Source organism: Platalea leucorodia, assembly GCF_965183815.1.
Source record: "Platalea leucorodia genome assembly, chromosome: 1".
Taxonomy (NCBI): Eukaryota; Metazoa; Chordata; class Aves; order Pelecaniformes; family Threskiornithidae; genus Platalea; species Platalea leucorodia.
The window spans coordinates 102,556,149-102,571,904 of record NC_138823.1 but is presented as its reverse complement, the minus strand read 5'-3'; the positions used below and the strand labels follow the sequence as shown (position 1 = coordinate 102,571,904).

The window sequence follows — 15,756 nt, the reverse complement described above, 5'->3', positions numbered from 1 at the left end:
AAACATTTCATACAATGCATTGAGCATGCTGCAAAATTTTTGGAGTGTGACTGTGCCTTCAGATATGGCTGTGAAAAAGGGGAGTACTTGCTGTGGGATTTGGCTTGTTGCAGAGCTGGTCTCTCCCACCTAGTATTTTCTGCTGGCTTGTGCAGTTATACTTGTGATTTGTACCCTTGAGCCAGTATATCAAATTTGTAATATAATATTCTGTGTAGAATCTTCCCTCTGATTGGCAATCCTTGCCAGTGACTGCCTAGGACATGTCATACACTAAGTATTATTTTTACAGAAAATAACAGACCTCCAGTAGCAGTGGCTGGCCCTGACAAGGAATTGACCTTCCCAGTAGAAAGTACTACACTGGATGGAAGCAAAAGCCAAGATGACCAAGGCATTGTCTTCTATCGTTGGGAAGATATCAGGTATCTAGAGATCTTGCTAATCTCCAGTGAAACAGAGAACAAAGTGAAAGTGGGTGTGTGCCAGAGCCTTTTATGCAATTGTGTTGGGTGATGCACTGTTTGAGAACTGCTTTGAGGAGCTTCCTGCTCAGGCAGTAATAGGGTAAGAGGCAGGAATTTTAAGTTCAATTTGGAAAGCTTAGGCAATCTCTGCCTATGTTTTGCAGTGTGTCATTTTGAGGCCTACCGTTCTAAAGTTGAGAGAGAATGACAGAAACTTCCATGTCTCCTGTTAAAAAGCAAGTTACAGGCTTGGGTACCCTCCTGTAATGTACAAAGTTTTCCCATCAGTGCTTAGAACTAGGGTTTCTCAGTCACTTGTTTGTTGAATAATAAAGTAAATTGACAATCTGTTTGGCCTGGGCTTTCAATAGTAGGTGACTAAAGCACTCTGGAATGATGATTGAAAATGTTTTACAGAAGTCTCTAATTGTATGTTTATGTGCAAGACTAATTGATCCTTAATAAAAGGAAAAGGTATTAGCTCATGCAACTGTGATATCTATGGTACAGGAAGAGGCTTGCTGGCACCCTGTGCATGTGAGCGGCTCTTAGAGCAACAGTGTTTGCATGCTCCCGTGAAAGAGTAGAGAGGAGGTTGAACTTCTGGGGTGTGTTTTCTCCTCTTCTAATAACTGGGTATGTGATGATTGGGTGCTTTGAATGTCTTGAAAAAATGCATTTATGAATTCTCTGAGATAAACTCATGTCTCATATGGTTCTTTAACCATCAGCGCTTATAGTGGTGGTAGAACTACAATATATGTGAAAGAAAATGGCGTGAGTGATGCTGCTGAAAGAACAATTTGGCTGGCTGTGCAGGATTATTTTTTTGAGATGTTTTGTTTCAGTGGACCAAGCTCTGTACAGATGGAAAATGGTGACAAAGCAATAGCAACTGTGACTGGTCTTCAGGTTGGTACCTATCGCTTCAGGCTGACCGTGAAAGACCAACAGGGCTTAAGCAGTGCATCTGTGCTGTCTGTTACTGTGAAGGAAGGTAAGCCTCGTTGCTGCTGCTTAGGTTATGGTAGGCAACTTGCCAGTTAATTCAATCACTGACAGAATGTAAAGGAAATTGGAACAGAAAGGGAAAATATATTTGTTGTTGTATTTCAAGGGTGTTCAAGAAGAGTTACTGCTATTTTGTAATAAAGTAGTATTGTGAGTGACAGGTAGAATTAACTTCACTTACTGCAGGCTTTTTTGAAGTTAAATATACGCAGAATTAGTTCTAATAAAACTGCTCCAAAACACTATTGTTGACCATGGTGTGTCTACTTTAAGAGGATATGTTTTTATTTTATTCTCAAAGTTAAGCTTTGAGCAGAAAAGCAATTCTACTGTGAGTTTTAAGTAACATCCAAGAAGTGAGGTCTCAGAGTATACCAATTTCCACTTAAAAACTTAATGTTAAAAGACCTGTATTTATTTTGTTTTTTTGATATGGAGAAACAGTTGCTGTGGTGGTGTTTTAATTTTTTTTTTTTTTTTCCCCCAACATGCATGCTGTAGAAGAGACTTTAGGCTAATAATACCTATTGTGCGAGATCATAGAATCATAGAATCCTTTAGGTTGGAAAAGACCCTTAAGATCATCAAGTCCAACCATTAACCCAGCACTGCCAAGTCCACCACTAAACCATATCCCTAAGCATCACGTCTATCCGTCTTTTAAATACCTCCAGGGATGGAGACTCAACCACTTCCCTGGGCAGCCTGGTCCAGTGCCTGACCACCCTTTCAGTGAAGAAATTTTTCCTAATATCCAGTCTAAACCTCCCCTGGTGCAACTTGAAGCTGTTTTCTCTTGTTCTATCACTTGTTACTTGGGAAAAGAGATTGACACCCACATCGCTACAGTCTCCTTTCAGGTAGTTGTAGAGAGCGATAAGGTCTCCACTGAGCCTCCTTTTCTCCAGGCTAAACAACCCCAGTTCCCTCAGCCGCTCCCCATAAGACGTGTGCTCTAGACCCTTCACCAGCTTGGTTGCTCTCTGACGGAGGTAGTCAGGTACAGACAGATTTCATAGCTCTGACTTACGTTTCATCCTCAAGTTTGCAGGTGGTGATAATCCAACCATCATTTGCCTCATGTTGTTCCTTAGGGAGTGGTTTTAGGAATCTTCACGGGCCTATGCCTTCTTTTAAAGAAGGTGGCATAGTACATTTCAGATCTTGTTTGGTCCAGAGTTTGCCTTTCTGTTGCATACCTTGTTTTCTGAGGGGAGCAATGCACTCTGGCTGTGCAAGTATGGTACCTATACCACTTACGAAATGATGGTGGAGTTGGATTAGAATCTTAGCTGCTGACTTTCTTGAAAACAGTGCAGCCTTATTTCTTTTTCAGTTAGTGTCGTTGCAGAACGAATGAATCTTGGAGAAGAAGGTGGACTCAGTTTTATCCATGTGTATCATTGGTTGAACTGTTTCAGAGTTTCAGTTAGGTGTTTAGTCAGAAACACATGGCAACAGCTCTGTCCAAATGTGTCTCATGGTCTTATTCATGCTGTAAAGTGTAGCCACAGTATGTCCTGACTACAGTCACAGGTTCAATATTAAAAATATTCAGTGCTCCGATAGCCAAGTTTAATGGACTGCTTTATTTGGAAGAGACAAGAAGATCACTTGTATCACAGAGAACTCTGTGCTGTTCTGAAGAATAGAGTTACAGCCAATGCCCTGGAGATCTGCCCAAAATTGAATTATTTATGTCCAACCTAATATTCAGACCAGCGAGGTATTTCACTCAGCCTCACAGCTTCCTGGAGCTTTGTCTTATCAGTTGTGTACTAAGCAAAAGTCAGTGATGTCTGGTTTCTGGAAAGAGAATGTGTCATGTTTCTTTTGTGGTTTTCGGCTGTACTCCCAGTGCATGCCTTAATTTCACTGAGAGCGGTAAGCAAAAAGCATTCGGTAACTAGGTTTACTCTTAAGTTTCCTGATTTAACTTTGCCTAAATACAGGCATTGTGAAGATATAAGACCTTACACAAGCTTCTGTTAGCTAATAAGTGATTCTCGAGATGAGAAGAACCCAGCAGGGTGATCTCGTGCTGGGCTGTGTTTCGAAGGAGGCAGAAAATGTTTTTGCTTGACTGAGAAGATCTGGCACTTAAGTTATTGTGAGACTGTAAATAGAGTACCCCACAATGCCTTTTGAAAAAGGTCTTTTTGGATGGTACCTCTTACTAGTATTCTCCTCATGGTGCAGCTCTGCTTTTGTCAGGTTGTAATAATCCTGGAGCCAAATTCTGTATACCCACTCATCCTTTCCCTGTACCTTTGATACAAGATTCTGTTGTTACTGCTTGTAATCATCAGGTAAAGAATTGCTGTGTGGGTGTATTGGCAATGGCATGTCACATTTCGCATGTTTTGAAAGCAAATCCTTCTCCTCCACTATCTTTACGGCTAGAAAACAACAGTCCACCCCGGGCGCACGCTGGTGGGAAGCATGTTCTAGTGCTTCCAAATAACTCTGTTACCTTGGATGGCTCAAGGTCTGCTGATGACCAGGGGATTGTGTCGTATTTGTGGATTCGGGATGGTCAAAGCCCAGCAGCTGGGGTAAGTGTCTTGAAGGTTGTAATGAGTCAAGTTCGGCTCTTGTTATGCTTGTAGCGTATGGGCAGGGCAAGCAGGTACGACCCATAAGATGCTATGAGGCATGGTGTCTCTAATGCTTTGGTTCGAGGGGCTTGTGATATTTTCAGTACAGCTATAGAATATAGTAGTTAAGTATAGAGGACTGCAGCAGTGTGGACTTAGTTGGGAAAGACTCGAGACAGAAGAATAAAGTTTTGTCTCTTAAGGAGTAATTGGTGATAGTACCAAGCTAATGTGTTTGAGAGAAAAATCATCTGAAATCCAAATATTCCAAAGGAGGAAGGATCTGGGAGAGCAAGAAGTACTGATAAAGACTAAGGAATCATGTCTGATACCAGATGAGTTTAAGATAAAAATGGTGTTTGGTGCTAGATATATATAGATATATATAAATACCTTGTCTGGCAGACCACAATGAATAGCCTGGGTCGTTAGGGCAGTGGAGCCTGTTCTCCGAGTGGGGGCAGACAGCAGAAGTACCTCATGATAAACTGAAGTTTATATGTAAGCTACTAAAACTGTAGCAACTTCTTTTGCTTATCTGCACAAAGTGTTGTGGACAGCTCGTGCAGTCAGGAAGATAGTGGCAAATCAGCAAGAACTGGGAGAGGAGAAGCAGCAAAATGATAACAAAGCTTTTAGAAGTAATTCACAGGAGAGTATGAGAAGAATTGAAGAGGTTTAGCTTCAGTGTAGCTGGCAGAGATGATAGTTGGAAATACATGAACTCCAAGGAAAGGAAATAATGTGGGAGTTAAGAAAGCAGAACTAAGGATACTGGAGTAAAATTGAGAAATAATAATGTAACTGTCTCAGATTTTCAAGCAGATGAGTACTTGAGAATGTCAGCTGTTCTGTCTGGGTTTTTTTTTTTTTAATGAAAATATCCATACTGTGCAGACATCCTCATTAACTGCCACTTCCAAATTTGTATTACTCTGCTATAAACTGTGGGTAGGTCACATTGGTCCCAAAAGCCAAAGCAAGAACTCATGCTGTCATACCAGATACCCGACTTGATAGTCACACTTGCAACTTTCTCTGGGGTTATAATCATCCCGGTACCTTTTCTTTTTTTTTTTGCAGGATGTGATCCACGGCTCAGACCACGAGGCAGTACTGCAGCTAACTAATCTGGTGGAAGGAACCTATACTTTTCACTTGAAAGTGACAGATGCTAAAGGAGACTCAGATATTGATTCAGCAACTGTTGAAGTGCGGCCTGGTATGACAATTAAAAGGTCATCGATACGTTGTGAATACCTCATCTTTGTTCTCCTTTTCACTTACTTATTTCAATGTTGACAATATTCTCTCAAGTTAAAACACAGAGCAAACAGGTCGGTCTCTTCCTACCTTCTTATTGTTCTCTCAATAGTCCTGAGTGTGTTAAAGACATGTTGGGATTCTTCACTACCAATTACACCATTGCCTTACTGGAAGCATAAATAAATGAAAATCTTACTTGCTAGTTAATATTTTAATTAGCTTTTTGTTGCTTTTCATTCATTGTAGGTTTTGTGGTTTGTTTTTTTTTTTCCTGGTTGTTTATCAGTTTGGCCAATGGAAAGAGATGGTACCTGAGCATTAAGTTTAGGTACAAATGCTTCAGTTGTGTATTTGATGGTTGAAAGTGTGTGTTTATGCTTGTTTTCCTTCTTTCATCTTGAAGGACAAAAACAAACCTCAAAGAATTTCAGGGGTTTTTAACTTGTCTTTTCATGGTTTGATATTGCTTGTATATAGACTTGTTTTCAAATGCAGGATAAATGGCTATGTGATGGAAGCATAAGTTGAGGTTTCAGGAAATAAGTCTGAAATCTTGGGTCTGTCAGAGATTTCTTGTTTGTCTGGTTCCTGGACAATGATTTTATTTCTGTTCCTCACTTTATTGTTGAGTGTAATCACAATAATTGGCTCAGGATTCTCATGGATATCTGGATATCTGTGAATCTTGTTTTGTTTGCAAGGCACTCTAAAAGTTCAAGTATTAGTTAACAGAACCCTCAGTTTGTGAAGGTAAACGTATTTGATATTTCTCAAATTGGCCATCCTCATTTAGACTTGCCCACACAGTCTTGCATGCTACCATATGAGTCCATCTTTGCCTCCCTTTTCCTGGGTGGTAGCCAGTAATAGATAACTAGCAGGGAACTTAAGAATTAGACTCACCTAGTGCTACCTCTGACCTTAGGATGGCAGCATTTAGGGAACCAGAAGTTGCTATTCTGCACAGAAATGTGTTAATGCTGAACTGAAGTACACACTGAAGTGCTTTCTTTCAGCTGATAAGCTGGGTTGCTATCTTGGGACCCACCAGATTTGTTTCAGAGGGAATGTGAAAATGTAGGCTAAGTACTTTTCTAAGAACACAAAAGGGTTGGGTTATAAGGGATATGGGAGGAAAATATAGTGTTAATAAATACTCTTCAGTACTGCATGTTGTCTTCAGTTGGTACTGAAATATTTGCCAGGCTCTGAAAGAATAGCATGTTCTTCTTCTGTCAGATCCCAAAAAGAGTGGTCTGGTGGAGCTGATTCTGCAAGTTGGAGTGGGACAGCTGAGTGAACAGCAGAAGGACACCCTGGTGAGACAACTGGCTGTATTGCTGAATGTTTTGGATTCAGATATCAAGGTTCAGAAGATACAAGCCTACTCAGATATAAGGTACAAAGATATCCTGCTGTGCCAGGCTTGTGATTTTCATTGACTCTTTCACAGCTCATAATTAGTTGCAAAATAATCATCTTTAAGATGACAAAAAATGCTATAGCTCTCAACAGTATATACTTTAAAAGGTGAATTTCTTCTGCTGTGGTAGAAAATTGATGAGGTATGCTCTCTGGAGGCTCAGAACTGTTTTGTTTTTTAAAAAGTAATTAAAAATTCTCTGTATAGTTTTTTTTATTTATTCCTTTAAAGAAAGCATCCTGCATATATTTCAGTGTCTCTGTTCCATACAGTGCTATTATTTTTCCTAAATGCTGGATGGAGTGAGACAGACTTTATCATGGTGAAGCAAGTATTGTATTTCAAAATAAGGTTCCAGCTGTACCTGATCAAACTGGTTTTATTCCCCTTTTCTTCTACTTCCTCTCTAAGGTTTTGATATTCTAAGTATTTTATAAACATTTTCCCCAGGTAGCTTGTGACAAAAATCCATTTTTTGCAGAGAAAACTACACAGTGGATACCAACTGTGGTATCTTACTCTGAAGTAGAAATACACCCTTGTGCTTGGTGTAGAGGGCTAGAGATGGCTGTGCATACCTAGAGAAACTCCTCAGCATGATTGGTAGAACCTGTTGACATGAGTTATCTTTAAATTACTTCTTGTTAACTACTTGGTAATTTAAAACCTATTTTGGTGTCTATTTAGCTCTTGGGGAACCTTTTAAAATTTAAAAACAAACAGTTTGGAAAATACAGCATTTATAGCTATGATATTTTTAATCACAGCTTTCAATTACTGCTTTTCAGATAAAGATGTTCCCTGAAGTGGCTGATACAGGATGAGATCAACACCACCCAACTTAAAAAGGGGCATGGGGACGGGGCGGGGAAGAAGAGGGCTCCCATATGAAGTTCTCTGTCTCCCTTGCTTCTGAGCTTTTCCTCCTCTTAAATTCAGTTTCCTAGTTACCCAAACTGCTTCAGAATGCTTTGTGACAGGTTCTAGATGAGAGTGGGGAAAGCAAATGTATACATACTTCTCTTAAAGCGAGAGTCAGGAAGACCTAGGAGGGAATTACGTTTGCTGTTGTCCCTACCTTTCTTCTGTGAAACTGAGAAGCCAAAGAACTGTTGGTGCTTCTGCTCAGAATGAAGTCCATGGCATTTGGGTGGAAGCTGACTGATCCATGGACAGAATTCCCTAATCTTTATCAGTGGTGACACTTGCTTCCCAGAAACAAACAAAACCAAAGGCTGTAAACTGAATGCCTGACAGAAGTGATCTTTGGCAGCAGTCATGACCGTAGCTGTTCTTTCTGCAGCACTGCAGTTGTGTTCTACGTGCAGAACGGGCATCCTTCCAAGGTGATCAAGGCATCAGATGTCTCGCGAACTCTGCATGTGCAGCTTTTGAAAGAGAAGGCTGACTTTCTGCTTTTTAAAGTCCTGCGGGTTGACACGGCTGGTATGTTTTGGATTGTGCTTGCTCATCTTGGAACTTTGTAGGCATTTGGCTAACACAGCACCTGGAAACAGTTCATGAAGGCCTTCTGCCTGCCATCTGGTGTCTGGGCTTGGATGTGGCTTTCCAAAAGATGACGTTGAAGACAATACTTAAAATGCTTGTTCATTTGTGGTAGACTGGTGCTAGTTACTTGTGTGTTTTTTGTTGTTTTTTTTTGTTTTTTTTGAAGACATTATCTGTAACAGCAGGCAAAAGCACATCTTAATCTGGTCTGCATCAGGAAGGCCTGGGGAATGAGGATAAAGATACCCCGCTCATACCATCTTTTGTTGGAAGATGGGCAAAACTTAATATAGCTATAATATAGAATGTTTCGTGTCTCTGGTTCCTTCAAGGCTTTTGGTGTTTAGTAATAGGCTTGTAATGTAACTTGGTTTTGCCTGTCTGTATCAGGCGAAATGGTCAGGTGATCACTGTGTTATAACCTAGTCTTCTAATATTTGCAATGTAGACAGGCTGCTGGGGTTTCTTATAATGAACTTTTTATTTTCCCCAAAAACATGCTTGAACTTCTAAGCCTATTTTAAACTTCACTAGTAATGTGAACCTTTTGTGATACTCAGATATTACAGATATGACTTCTCCATAATTTAAAATCAGGACATAATGATCCAAATGCAAACAAAGTGAGCAAGCTCTGGCAATACAATAGTCATTAATTCTGTAGGTAATTGTGTCTTTATTTACCAGTTGAAAAGGACTGTTCTATTGTAAACGTACTTGGATTACTGAAATGCATAGGTGTCACTTGAAAATATGCATTAACGCTTTTCTTGACATAGCAAATCTGCTACTCTAAGGGGAATAACTCTTTATTTTAGTCTGATGTGACCCGTTGATCTAGTAATGGCTACTACTGTAAGCGTATGAGATATGTAAACATTCTGACCTCAGATGCTCTAATTCAGTTTTGAAATACTGAAATACACTCTAGTTTATTGGTATGATGCTTGTCTTCTAGTACCTGAGAACAGTGATATTCCTCAGTTCTCAGGTACTTTAGAAGTTCTTACAAATACGTCATAAAGAAAGAAGCAGGTCTGAATTCCACAACTTCAACTCATCTTTATTTCTGGTTAGAATAAACTGTTCTTGACTTGCATACAACTTCAATATTGTATGCATAAGATACATTCTTATCTTTCTCTTCACAGCCAGCAGTCTGCTGAACTATAAATCTATTTAACACATAACACCAAAGGAAAGGGAGATGTAAAAAATACCAGAATGATGTGAACTAGATGCTTGAGTCTAGTCACCAGTCTAGTCTCACAGTAAGAGGATGTGTGACAAGTTGTCCCTTTATACAACTGACCCTATGTTTGGTTTTGTTCTTAGCCTGTCTTTTAAAATGCTCTGGACATGGACACTGTGACCCCATAACAAAGCGTTGCATTTGCTACCAGCTGTGGATGGAAAACTTGATTCATCGTTATCTAAATGGTGGAGAGAGTAACTGTGGTGAGTTTGGGTGTTGTGGGATGGATTTCAATAATAGCTCATCATCTTGTGAGACTGTTGATTATTTGCTGTCAGAATGGGGAGTACTTAGGAGGTAGATGCTGAGGAAGACTAAAACAGTCTCTCTGTTTTCCAGCCCAGCAATATCTTTCTGTAGAAAGATATTTGAATAACATCTTGAAATGATAATGTCTTAACAGTAGTAGTCTATATTTAAAATATTTTTAAAGTTTAAATTTTAAAATGTATCACTATTTGAGGGGAAAAAAAGCATGGAAACTTGGGAGGGAGATCTGGCAACAATTTGCAGCCAGTTGGAAGGGTTGTTTAATAGCGTGGGCATTGCAAAGCTTTTGAGTAGCATTCATCTGATTGTTGCAAAGCTGAAAAAGAGGCAACAACTTAGATTCTCTGAGTGAGTGGTTGATGGTTCTGTGCCAGAAGTATGATCTGACCTAAGAAAAGAAAACACTAGTGTTCTGGACTAACCAACATAGTCACCTTTAAAACCTCAGCTTTTTAGCATGATTAATTTCGCTGTTTGTTTCAGTTTGTCTGTTGCATCTGGGAAATGCAATTTAGTTTCACCAGCTTAATCATATCTATATTCTGTTGCACTCCTAACTTAGCTGATGCTAAGCCTCTCTATTTCAAATATTTAATAGTTTTAATTTAACTAATTTGATCTTTTACTGAAGTTGAAATAAAGCTCAGCTCTTAGGCCTGTGCAGGCTTGGAGCCATTTGCTGAGCCATGCACTAGTCTTCAAGCAAATCTATAGAAATTTATAAGGAGGTTGCTAGAAGCCATTAAGTGACCATGGGCCATGTGTCTGTCTGTTAGTGAGCAAAGACTAATTGGCCAACCAAGACAAGACAGTAGGTTTTAAGCCTGAGGCTGGGACCTCCTGCAGCCCTGCCCTGATGCTGTGTTGTTCCGTAGTGTAATAACAACACTGAAATAGTGAATATACACATGTTGGAGTTCACATTATCGCATGTGTCTCTGTATCCTTCTCGTGTTTTCCTGGATTTACAAATGTAAGCATGCGAGTAGAAGGATCTGTCTCTAATCAGCTGCTCTTTTAATGCACTTCTAAAATGCCAGACCCAGAGTACACCTGTGTTTATTTGAGTTAGAGAAAGTAACTGAGGTGGTAACCGTGCCCTCTTGACTTTCAGTTCCCACATAGTTTTCAGGTATCTTGGGATGGTAAAAGGTATTGGAGTGGAAGAAAATTTGCAGAGGTGCACTGTCAATCTGGAAGCTTAAGAATTCTTCTGAGAATGAATGTGCTAAGTTTTCCTAAGTTCCTGTTGCCACTCCCATTCCTCAGGATTGGTTATTTTAATAGAGTTGTATTAGAAATTATTCTATTCATACTACTCTACAAAGCACTGTTGTGTTTCTTTTTTCAGAGTGGAGTATACTCTATGTGACTGTATCTGTTTTTATTTTGGTTGTGGTCATGGTAGGGCTTGCCTGGTTCTGCATCTGCTGCTGCAAAAGGTACATTATTTGTTTCTTTTTGATGGGTTATATGCAAAAACTGCACACAACTGCCGCATTTTAGTCCAGTCCTTAGCACTAAACCACTGAACTCTTTTCAGGCATGTGAGGAGCTTCCTATAGCTATTTCTGCACAGACCTGCTTTCATTGCAAAAAGGAGTATCCATTTGTGGCTCTGTACTCTTCTGTATTTTGAAAAACAAAAAGCCCATATTGGAGTATCTTCCATATTAAGAGATAATTTGTGTTTAAATGCTGAGAGTATACTGCAGATCTTCATGGTCTCCCACTGAGTCCTCCAGGTACTCCATGGTAAGAAGGAAGAGGCACACCCTGAAGGTCGCTGACGTAGGAGTGTTCTAGGCCGTGGGAAGGGAGTTTCTCCCAACGTGGTGCCTCCCTTGGATGGGAAGGGTGGACACGTGGGCTGCATCTGGCTGACAGGCAAGGAGTACTCCAGTGATCTCAGTCACGCAAACTTCTGGCTTCCTCCTTTCCTTAAACAGTTTTGCCTACTACTGTATGTCGTTTCTCTCTTGGCTCCCGCCTCCAGTTTTTCCTAGTGAGCTGATAAGAAATTCTCTTTCAAGTGACAAGCCCTGCAAGTTCTGTCACTAGAGCAAGTGTTTTTGCTGCTGCTCAAAGAGCCCAGCAAATAGAGAGCTTGTTCAGGTGCTAGCAAAAACAAAACACCGTCAAAATCTTTCTGGATTTTCAGCTTTTTCTAGGGTGTCTTTGCAGTATGTAAAGGATGCTGTTTTAAATGTGTGGGAGTTGATACTGATTTCCTTTTTATGGTTGAAGGAACAGTGTTGTTGGTAGAAAGATTTAAATAGAAGTGTGTCCCACTCCACCCCCACAGTGTGGGGTGGAGCCTCACAGGCTTGTGTGGATTTCATGAGAAAGGGATTCTTTATGGAGTTCAGCTGCTTCTGTCCTTTGTCCTCATGTGGCTTGTGCCAGAGAGTGAGGGCTGGTTGATGGAGATACGTGTGAAAAAGAGGAGGGAAATGCTGCACAGGACAGAATGGCAAGAGATGCACTTTGCCTTGTGGAAACTAGAGGAAAAAGATACACTGTAGTCCAAGATTTGCCTGGAGTTTTGCAGGTTTTAAAGGCTTTGTTGAGTTGCCAAATGAACTCCATTTTTTAGAAGACTGTAGAGGAGAGGCAGAGTGGCTGGCTGTTGCTGTAACGTTGGCTGAGCAGTAGGTGGCTTCTGCACTGTGAACTGTGCAATCTGGGTGGGAGTGCTTCTCCAGACCTTGCCTTGACAAAGAGCAAGTCCCACCTCCCCATCCCCCCCAAAGTTATGAGGAAGAGGGTTTTATACGTGAATGCCCTTATTTCTACCCTGAAATCCTTTGTTTGTTCCCTCTCGATCCAATACAACAAAGGATTCTGTGTCTGTTCCTCTAGCTCCAGGACTTTTCCTTCTGTATTAATGAGCAGATGAGTAACTCCTGCAAATAGCTGAAAGTTAAGATAGAGATGATGATGTTTGCAGCATTGTGGAAGTAGATGCTGGGGAAGGATTTATATGAAGAAAGAACAGGTGGGGATTTGCCTACAGACCAGTAGGGCTTTGTCCCTTTTGTTGGGAGCCAATCTCCATTTTTGTCTGGTCTTCTCTGTAAGCATAACCAGACAAGCACCACTTAAATTCTCTCAGGTAAAAAAAAAAAAAATTGGGGACTAAGCAATTCTTACAGCAATTTTATTTGGAAATAAATGAATATATGTCTACCTCGTGTCTAGTTACTATGTTGAAATTGAACAAACTGAACCCCTGTGACCTAGGAAAGCAAGTCAGTCTTTCTTGTTTTCTTCATTTTGTATATCAGAGAGAAAATAAACTATACCCTCTGGTCCAGATTGTACAACTGCTTTATATAGGTATAAACTGGAACCATTCTTTTTAAGTGAAGGTGAAGAACTACAATGAAGTTCTGTATATTGGGGTATGTAGCTATGTGTATGAAAAGGGAGAGGGAGAGGATTTATGTGTGTACGTGAGAAGTAAATGTCTCTGTGGTAACTTTCTTTTTAGCAGAAAGAGGACGAAGATAAGAAAGAAAACAAAGTATACTATCCTAGATAACATAGATGAGCAGGAGAGAATGGAGCTACGACCCAAATATGGTAAGTGCTATCTGTTTCAGCTGGGAACTCACCCACCAAGCTGACAGTCAGTGTATTTGGATGGACACCTGCAGTCTGGAGGAGCCCAGAAGCTGGCCTACAAGTTTGGGAATGGCAGGGGCAAGCATAGACAATGAAATCGTTGAGGGAGAATAACTTCATTTCTTTTATGAGGCCTTGGGCTCAGCCACTGCTCTGAGTGTCTTTGTTAATCTTAATTTAGAACATCTAATTGTCTCACAGACTTTCTCCATGTAACCCCTCCTCCCCTGCACACACTTCAATTTGGAGCTGTTTTTATTGCTGTGCAGCAGTTCCCTCCTGGCCCATAAGTGTCCTGTTAAACATCAGTAGACTTCAGCTGCTACCCCCTGTTGACGTATATTTTGATTTACCCGAGTTTCAGTTTTTAGCAGGGGACATACTGAAATCCAGGGAAATAAAATCATCCTGAGAAACTGCTGTCCTAGGAAGACAGACATAACATTTCTGTAGAAACTGTGACCTTTCATTGCCACTTGTGTTAATCAGATAGTTGAGTGGACAGACTAATTTCCAGATTCAAGCTATTAAAAGTACATTAGCTATGTACTAAGATCATCTAATTGTTTCAAATTTAAATGCATATATTCACATTTCAGAGCCATAAACTGATGGGCTTGTAGTGAAATTGGAAGAGTATCTGCCTGATAGTATATGATAACCTCCTAGCCCAGTTTTTATATTGATGGTGGCAGTGGATTATTACACTGTTATGCTGGATTGCAGAGAATGTTTTCACTTATCTTTCATCTCACAGCAGAGGAGAGGATGGTTAGTTGTTACTAAAAAGTGAAACCTTTCTAATGAGCTTGTTTTGCTTTTTTTATTGTCAGGTATAAAACACAGAAGTACAGAACACAACTCCAGTCTGATGGTCTCTGAATCAGAGTTTGACAGTGATCAGGACACTATCTTCAGCAGAGAAAAGATTGAAAGAGAGAATCCTAAAACCCTCATGAATGGATCCATCAGAAATGGAGTTTCCTTCAACTACAGCTCCAAAGACAGATAACTGAATGAGGGTAAAAGCACAGACCGCAGTGGTTCAACACATCTGAAACATGTTGGCCCACCTCTGTTTTTCCAGAACCGAAAGCTTCCTAAAATACCAACTAATTGCAGATGAAAGGGTAAATTTCTAGCACAGTTAGTGGAAGGAGGGAGGAAGGATTAGATGGTCAGCTAACTCCTCTTGTCACCTTTATAGGAACAAGGAAAAGAACATCTTATTTCTTGCATGTTCCATGCTGAATGTTTGTCTGAACTTCAGAAGGCCTTTTTTCCTGTATCACTGCTACAAAACTAGCCAGGGCTGTTATGCTAGTAACGATGGTAACTGAGATGCCTACAGATTTGTGTCCTGTGCTCCTATTTCTCTCTTGGAGAAGCAGTGTGATTGCGATGCAGACCTAAAACAGTGAAAGCCAATATAGATAAATTCCCGTACAACTATAGAGAGCAATATGTGACCACAGGCTCCATCTTCAGGTTAGGTTAGGAACACAAAGAGAGAGCATTTTTGGTGTATTGTATTTATCTCCAACTATGCTTTGTGACTTCCTTTTCTAGGGTAGGGCTCATCAGATGGAAATGTCTTTGTTTTCAAAGGAAGTTTACAATTAGCAGTTGCACTTAATCAGCTGTCATGTGATACATCTGTGTCCTGTAGGATGCAATGTTCCCTGTATTTGCATAGAAAGTATGGTGCCTGCAGGAAGTCCAGCCTTATGTTGCTTTTGTAAAGATGAAGGTGCTTTGGCTCTCTGGAGTCTGCCATGTCCAGCCAGGGAACAGTAGCAGAAAGGCAGGAAGGACTCAGTGCGATGCACCTTCAGAAGCATTTTGAGCATCCCAAACAACCTTTTGCTTAGAGAGCACTTTTAAGGAGCTCTGGACCTTTTAAGACTGAACGCTCGGCTGAGATAAGTTTTCATTTGTCAGCCTCGGTGCTCAATTAAAGAATGTGCCAGGCATTTGTGCAGTGAAACGCTTGTGGCAAAATATCCTCTGTGGAGCAGGAGGTTCAACACCTACCTTCATTGTTATGGGAACTGGTACTGAGAAAGGCTTTAGCTTGAACATAAGATTCTTTTACTTTTTCCTCTGTGGCTATTCAGTGACTAGATGTGTTGGCCTAAAGAGATCCCTTTATGTGTTTGGGAAGGGTAGGTGTGTTGGAATTCTGATGTTCTTGTTTGCCATCTGGATAATTTCTTTACAGTGTGCTTGTTAGGCTTTAAAGCCATGCCCCCAATACTGTTCTTTAAATCCCAAACTGAAGACCTGGCTTTTATACATCAGTCTCACTTGTGGAGGCATCTGTGTTAGTGG

The 15,756-nt window shown here is 40.4% G+C and overlaps 1 protein-coding gene across 2 annotated transcripts in view; it reads left to right on the top strand.

Moving 5' to 3' along the window:
• Positions 1–14,437, top strand: part of KIAA0319 — a gene marked incomplete at its 3' end in the record, with an annotated part of 33,136 nt that extends 18,699 nt beyond the window's left edge. For both annotated transcript variants that reach the window (XM_082306372.1, XM_082306371.1), the window contains exons 10-19: positions 293–425; positions 1,316–1,464; positions 3,882–4,033; positions 5,159–5,297; positions 6,581–6,740; positions 8,068–8,210; positions 9,609–9,731; positions 11,150–11,240; positions 13,292–13,383; positions 14,259–14,437. In XM_082306372.1, the coding sequence (XP_082162498.1) occupies positions 293–425; positions 1,316–1,464; positions 3,882–4,033; positions 5,159–5,297; positions 6,581–6,740; positions 8,068–8,210; positions 9,609–9,731; positions 11,150–11,240; positions 13,292–13,383; positions 14,259–14,437 (1,361 nt within the window). The remainder of the gene's footprint in view (positions 1–292; positions 426–1,315; positions 1,465–3,881; positions 4,034–5,158; positions 5,298–6,580; positions 6,741–8,067; positions 8,211–9,608; positions 9,732–11,149; positions 11,241–13,291; positions 13,384–14,258) is intronic.
• Between the last annotated feature and the right edge of the window lie 1,319 nt (positions 14,438–15,756).